At 42.3% G+C, this 7,848-nt stretch overlaps 1 protein-coding gene across 1 annotated transcript in view; it reads left to right on the top strand.

Moving 5' to 3' along the window:
* Window positions 1–328: 328 nt before the first annotated feature.
* The window catches only part of ADARB2 (adenosine deaminase RNA specific B2 (inactive)), a gene marked incomplete at its 5' end in the record, with an annotated part of 315,984 nt that continues 308,464 nt past the window's right edge, over window positions 329–7,848 (top strand). Inside the window, one exon of the mRNA XM_083866765.1 lies at window positions 329–428. Within this exon, the coding sequence (XP_083722891.1) occupies window positions 329–428 (100 nt within the window). The remainder of the gene's footprint in view (window positions 429–7,848) is intronic.

The raw sequence follows: 7,848 nt of genomic DNA, 5'->3' as shown, positions 1-7,848 counted from the left end.
CCCCCACCCCCGCACCGTCGCCTTCAAAGCGGCCGGTGCCCAGCAACTCGCAGAGGTGCCTAAAGTGGGCGCGGGGCCGGCGGAGCCCCCGGGCACAGCCCCGGCCGGGCCCGGCACGTCGGGGCGGAGGCGCGACCCTCGAGCGGCGGCAGCGGCGAGCGGAGCCCGGCACAGCCCGGCACAGCCCGGCACAGCCCCGGCACAGCCCGGCACACCCCGCACACCCCGCCGGCCCGACCCACCGCCCTATAAAAGCCGCCTCCAGAGGCAGGAGAAACTCCGCGGGAGGAGCGCACGCTGGCGCGGCGCTGCCGGCCGAGGCACCGGCATGACATCCGTCCTGGGCAGCGGCAGGGCGGCGGGAGCGCCCGGCGGGCAGCTGAGGTGCAAGTCCAAGAGGAGGAGGAGGAGGAGATCAAAGAGGAAAGGTAAGAGAGACGTAATTTTCTCGTTGTTTTCTTTTCCCGCTCGGTCCACCCGCACGGCATCGGCTGCCGGCAGCTCCATTGTCAGCGCCCGGCGGCACCAGCCCCGCGCTGCCCCGACGGCCGGGCCGGGCCGGGCCGGGCGGTGCCTCACTCGGTGCCTCGCTCGGGGCCGGCCGGGGGCGGGAGCGGCCGCCGCTCTCCCATCCCCGCGCTGTGCCGGGCACAGCTCGCTGCCCTCCCATCCCCGCGCTGTGCCGGGCACAGCTCGCTGCCCTCCCATCCCCGCGCTGTGCCGGGCCGAGGCCGAACCCACGGGGCAGCGGCGGGCTGGGCTCGGCAGGCCCCGTCCGGGCAGCGCGGGGCAGCGGGGCCGTCCCGGGGCTCCGGCAGCCCCAGCCGGGTGCGGTGCCCTCCGCGGCCCGGAGCCCGCCCGTGACCGCCCGTGCCCGCGGGCTGGAGGTGCCGGAGCCCGGCCGGAGCCCCCCGGGCTGTCGCGCCCTAAGAACTGCCGCTTCTCTCACTCGGTGCACCAAGTTTCTCTGTTTCGGTGCTGTTCCCCGCCCGTGAGCGAGCCCCGCTTAGGAAGGCGCTAATTGCCGTAAGCAGGAAAAGTGAAGCTACAGGATGTCACTGCGAGCAGGGAATGTGCCCTAGATAACAGCTCTTGGCGAGGCTGTCTTGCTTTCTCCTGTAGAGGGGATGACATAGTGCCGCCTGATTTTTGATGTTTTGCCTGCAAAAGACGAAGTTAACTGGCTGTGAGCGCTTTAAAGTGAAATAAACTGATGCGAGGAGCAGAGTGCCAGAGATGCCCGGCTGCAAGGCATTCAGCTGCAGGGATGAGAAGTCCGAGTGTTTACCCGAGCAGTAAATATAATCCAACATGTAATTGTGATCTCTATGTGGTACTCACACAAGTTTTAGTTAGCTAGCACTCAAGCTGATGCTCTGGATATGCTGTTTCTCCCTCAGATTCTAGAAAACCTAATTTATAGGTGCCATTAGCTAAGTGTCTCTTAATTATTGATTATGTTGAAGTCAGTAAGTGCAGTATTTGATAACTTTTCTAAAAAGTGTCAAAGCAGCTTTTGTATAGTAGCTGGTGAAAACGGGCCAAATGCTAAATGCTAGGCTGTGTCAACTGATTGTCAATATTTTTACTTTCATCTGTTAACTGTCTATATTCAAAATCATAGTAACAAATAGTGACCTGCACACAAGTAGAAACAACAGGCATGCAGATATATCAGGACTTGGAGTAAGTGTGCAACCTCAGCTTGTTACTCTGGGTTTTTAGCAGGTTATAGCACCTGGTGAGAAAGGCTGCCTTTTACTTGGCATTACAGAATAAATTTTAAAACTCTCAGAAAGGAGCGCTTGAATACTCAGTTCCCTTTAAATTTCCCTGTAATCAAGTTGTGCTCTGCAGACTTGTTTATGCTGATTAGTTCTAGCAAAAATGGTTTTCTACAGAATTGCAAACTTAGCCTAGCTTTAACGACCTGTATTGGCCAGGAGAAAAGAGTAAACCATTAATCTATGCAATGGAGGAAAAGTACTGGGTTTAATTTTGTTTTTAAGAGCAGACAAAAGTTAGGGTCTTCCAGTAAGACTTTTTTGATGCATTGTTTTTTGCTTTGTTTTACCGAAACAAAGGTGGGAGTTGAATGTCTTGAAAAGAAACAAACCTGAAAACTTGCTCAACAATAACTTGGTAGCTGACAGCTGTTTGCAGAATGCACAGCTGGAGGTGGATGGCATTCTAGAAGGTGCTTAACTGACCAGTATCAATAAGAATGTGCACTTGAAGTGTTCATTTTTTATTCTTCCAAATGTGCTATTTGTAACCACTTTTCAAATAATGTAGTTGGTTAGTATACTAATTACAGACTTGTGTTCATATGATTTTGTTTTTCCTTTCTTTGTAATCACGTATACATTCATAAAAACACACATTCCTATAAAATCATGTGGGCCAAAAAATTCCTGTAACCTAAGGCATGTCCTGTATAAAACCTGTTGGATTTTCTATTAAGCTATTTTATTTAGTGACTTTTTTAATTTATTTATTTTTATAAGCAGATGTTGCTTAACAAACAGACTATTCAGGAAACTAGTCAAGAAAATGTTTATTAGGCTATTAAATTACTATTTTTTAATTATTGTGGGCTCCACTATTTTGCAGGTTAGATCTGTTTAAAAGGTTATGAGAAAGTCTTTGCAGAGAGTCAGAGCAACAAAACTTGCTTTTAACTATTCTTCAGCACATACTTTGGTGTTTATAGCAGGAATGCTTTTAGTAGCTGCTTTAAAGTATGTAACTGGGCACGTATGTTTACACATCCATATATAGTGATACCTATGAACATGACTAGGCAAAGAAATTCACTATAGTCTTACATTTAAATTGAGTATTAGACAAAGTAAGGAACTGAATTTATCTGTCACATCCCCACTCCTTAAGGATATGGACTCAACAAATTATTTATACAACTTACTGTATTTTATTGTATGTTATATATGAATTGTGCTTAAAACCAGTTTGAGATGTTGCTTAATAGAATATCTAGGAATGTACAGCAGTAGAAACAATCATTATCCTCTATTTAATAGTGTTGGTTATCCCCTCTGTTTTACTTTCCATGTTTTCAGTCATCTTTTTGCTCTGGTTAGTGTGGATTATAAATTTGTGTGGGTATAGCACTTCACTCCATTTCTTTTATACCTGGATGCTCTGTTTTAGGAGTTTCCTGGGGGCAGAAAGCAAGTTCAAGTGAGGAAAGCAAACAGCATTCTCTGGATAACTGAATTTCCTTGTGCATTTGGTCTAAAAAAAATTAAAAATAAAAAAAATAAAAAACACATGCAGTAAGAGTCAGAGAGATTTCCATACATGCAAATCAAGTACTGAAAAGTGTAGGACACCAAAAATTATTCCAATGTACATTATCATTGTCCAGTAATTAATTTGCATGCATCTTATTTTCATGCTTATGAAATCCAGGAACACTTTCAGTAAGAAGATCCTGCCTTAACAATAAATACCTGTGCAATGAATATCGTATTGCAAACATAGATATAGAGAGTGATTTTCAATTTTACACTCTGTGCAGAATGTGTGCTAAAAAGTTAAAGTGTGGATATTTAGACCTATTTGTTAAATTAGTATAGGTAGAAATATTTTCATTGTCATTTAGAACACTATGATAACTCCCAGTGGGAAGTAAATATCTTAATTTTTCAAAGATATGATGAAAAATAAATATAGATGCTTGACAGATTACCTGCATACTAATTTCATGTGGCAGCAGCAATAGATATTTTATGTTTCCCTTTCTGTTTGCTTGGTTTTGAGTTGTTGGGTGTGTTTAAAATGACCAGAGGAGAGAAAATTATGCCTATTGATTTAGAGAAATCCGTTTAAAAATTTTAGGGGTTTATAGGCAGTTACTGTGTTTGCTGGTTCCTGTGTTTTCTTAGGGCTCTGGAATATGGCAGAGTACTGGCAGAACCCAGCACAGCGACCTCAGCACAGCTCCTGCCCATTTCATAGCCTGTGGTATAGATTTTGAAAAGGAGCCTCGTTTTCCCAGATAAGTCATTACAAGTAGACCAAACAAAAGCAGAGTTGCCATTTACTGATAATACTAAAAAGGCCACACTTCAGCAGCCTCCAGCAACTGCTTAGGAATCAACACACAGAAAGTAAGTATGAAATAGGGGATTGGATAGATAACCCTTCCGAGTTATTTTCCAGTTCAAGACAACAAATAAGCCACGTTATTTGCAATGCCGTTTATAGGGTTACTGAGTGAAGTTAATCACTGGAAGCAGGAGGGCATCAGGTATCCCTGATGTGGTAGAAAGCCAGGGCCAGAGTCGCTGCTGCTACAATGGGACATGAAATAATAGTTGACAGAATAAAGTAAATAAGGGCAGCAAGTGGGTGAGAGAGGCAAAATGATTGTGAAATGAAATTCCATGAAAAATTAATGAAATAGAAAGATTGTGCTGAAGATGAAGGGAGGAAACCAGCTTGGTTCTTCATCATCCTGCAATGCCAGAGTAATAAATGAGCGTGTTTCATCTTGGCGAGGTTCAGGGACACAACTCCTTCCTCACAAAAGGATTGTGTTGTGCTTCACGACGTGTTCCGCTTATCTCGTGCCCTGACAGCCCGAGAGGAAGGGAATGGATTTGGTGATAAAATTAAATTGATTAAACCTTTATCCATCATCTAATTTGGTAGCTTTCTTTTTTCTTTTCTTTTTTACTATTACCTCCAATTTCTAGTGATCCATGTAATGACAGCAATTTGAGATAGCATCAAGGACATTAGCTACGATGACTGAACTTAAATTTAGAATAAAAATATGGGATTCATGAGTCCATATCTAAATAGCAGATGATTAGGTTATAGCAGAGTTGTAACTTCCTTGCAACAGCATGTAATTGTGAGGACAATAGAATGGTGTATTTTACTTTCAAAGAGAACAGCATGTAATTGTGAGGACAATAGAATGGTGTATTTTACTTTCAAAGAGAACAAAATACTTCAACTTTATCTCGAAGTATTAATTATGTAAGTAGAAAAAGCACTGGTGTGAATACTGACCACATCTTACGTTAGCAATAACACATAATGTAATTCTTACCTTTCTGAACACGGATATTGTGAGATGTTTTTCTTTTCTCAGTGGCAATACACAGGCATTTAAAGCTAGTGGCAAAGAATCCTACTGTTGGAAATCACTTTGTATTGCTTAAAATTTTGTAGCTTCTTGGTGACTTGTGTAGGAAAATTCTTCCATAAGGTGAGAGCTTTGCTTGTAAGTTCCAGTTTAAGTGATATTAATGGAGTTTTTTTAAAAAAATACTTAAAGGTAGCCCATTCTGAAGTGATATCCTACAAATGGAAAATGCTGCACTAAAAATTAAAGGTCAGATGAAATTGCCTTGTGAAATACCAAAGTTACTAAAGGTCTGTGCAAACTGTATTCTTAGGCTCCTTTAATGCCTTATAGCTTAGCAAATCTCAAAAAAGAGAACATGAGGATATCTGTCTGATCTCTGTTAATTGTACTACTTTTGAATTACTGCTGGCCAATATTGTAAAGGTTTTGCAAGTAGTAATGAACCTGAATTGATCCCTGTGTTTACAGCTAACTATCTCTACAACCTTTCAGGCAGTTTACCGTTTTTTCTGTGTAAGTGATTAGTTATCCAGACAAAAAAGGTTGATATGCATCAGTAGATAGATCATTCTCAAGGCATCTGTGATGAACTTGACATCTGCTGTGTAAAACAGCTTGTTTTGCCTGCAAATTACGTAAGTTCCAATAGTAAAATGAAGCGCTTACCTTTCTGCTCTGGCTGACCTTTGTTCCCCGCTGTATGAATTTGAAATGAAGCAGCCAACCCGGAGGAGTTTTAACAGCATATTGTGATATAGAACATATTAAAAAGACTGCTTTGTTAACTGGCGTAAGCAGCTTGTCAACCCATACTAATAGGCAGCCCTCCCTGAGTCACAAAATAGCCAAATTTAATGCTTCAACAGAAAGCATTAAATGGATGGAGTTATTGTCGTTCAATCAGTCTCGAATTTCTTGCTTCTTACAGCAGATTTGAAATATGAGGATGTATTTTTGGAGCCTGAATTACAAATACACACTTCGGACTAAGGACTGGACACTGCCATGGCTGGTTTAATGAAAATCTCTGCTAAGCAAAGCGTGATAACAAGGGAAGCACGGAGCAGGGCACAGAGTGTGTAAAGAGCAGGACGGCTAATATTGAAAATATTACCATGACATTAATGAATGAAAGGTGTATTTTTACTGAGTATATTCTGTTTCATTCTGGCTGTTCTAGCTCCCAGATATGTACTAGAAATAGTGAAGATTCTGAGACATATGGCAAAAGGGATTAGAGACGTGTAAAATTTCGCTAAAAGAAAATTGATAAGATTTGTATTGTTTACTTTGGAGATAAACATAAGAAAGGATATAGTAAAATCATATTAAAGAAGAAAGATTATAAAGAAAGTAAACAGGCTACTCTAATTTATTCCTGTTTTTTTTATTTACTGAGACATAGGCCTTTAAGGAATGAAAATTTCAGCATGTTTAATAGGAGTGGAAGGACTTTTTCTGTTGAGACTGTACATAGCTGGCCTGGGAAATTTATTCATTTCAGGTATGGAAAAACAAAACTTGTTTTAGGGCATTTGAGGTATTTGATTAGCTCTGCTGAGACACGCTACTAAGTTTGATGCTCAATTCAGTGGCTGTAGGCTTTGGCTTTGGGTAGGATACATTAAGAAGGATTTCATTTTTTTTTTTAATATGAGATATGAATCCTCTTTTTCAGGAAATTATCTGACTGCTGACTTGCTTGGATTAGGTGGAAAGGTGATTTGTAGGCAGTTTAATCGCTCCTGCTCCCAGTGAGGCTTTTTGCACTCTCCCGTTTCCCCAACTGGGGCCGTGGCGTGGTAGTGGCTCAGGAGGTGACTTTGTGCTCGGCTTCGCGGCGGTGGCGACGCGCATCCCTCTGCCCTGTGCCTCCCAAAACCAGCAACACCCCTGGGAGGAGGGCAGGGAGATGTTCCCTGGAATATTCCTGACAGCCTCTTAAGTCACCTTCCTCTCTGTTCCCACTCAACGCCCTTCATGGTATATGTAAAAAATAGACCGAAATTGAGACTGATTCCTGGTCTCTTACTTTGATTCTGAAGTGAGGTTAGAATGATTACAATAAAAATTAAGTCACCCCACCCATTTCTTACTCTCTTGAAAAAAAATAAACACAAGGGGATGAAAACAAATTTTATAATCACATGACGATTTGTTAAGCAGAAAAACCCCACAGGTACTGGCATGGCTGCCAGCGCATCGTCATCAGATGAATATTGTCATAGGAGGTTATTACCCTTGCAAGCTAATCTGTGTTTTTGAAAGTGTTTCTGCTGGGTTCAGGTTCGGTCTCAATGCTAAACCAACTACTGTGTCTGATTTTGGAGCTGTGCCACTTGTGAGTGCTGTTTCTGAAACCTGCACTACGTGCTGGTGGCATTTTTTGTACAAGTCTGGAATGAGGAACAAGCAATAAGTACATCTCAGCAGAATACTTCGTGACAAAGTGTGAAATGTTTTTCCCTCTTTTTTTTTGTTCCTTGCAAGAGAAATGGTGCTCAGAATTATTAACAGAATCACCTTTCTCTAAATGCTAATGAAACATCAGCGTGAAGAGTCAAAGCTGCTGGGAAGTGTGGGAAGAAATAAGTAGAATCTGACAGATATTTTGTCTCCATCTTCTTAGGGATTTACACACAACTGATTTTATGTGCTTGCTTGCTTCTTGCCACTTCTCAGAGACTGTGAAATGGCTATTTATTCCTTAAAAAGTGGGATTTAAC

This window comes from Zosterops lateralis (assembly GCF_965231275.1).
Source record: "Zosterops lateralis genome assembly, chromosome: 1".
NCBI classification, from domain to species: domain Eukaryota; kingdom Metazoa; phylum Chordata; class Aves; order Passeriformes; family Zosteropidae; genus Zosterops; species Zosterops lateralis.
Note: the sequence above shows the minus strand (reverse complement) of the source record. Positions and strands in the feature narration are given on the sequence as shown.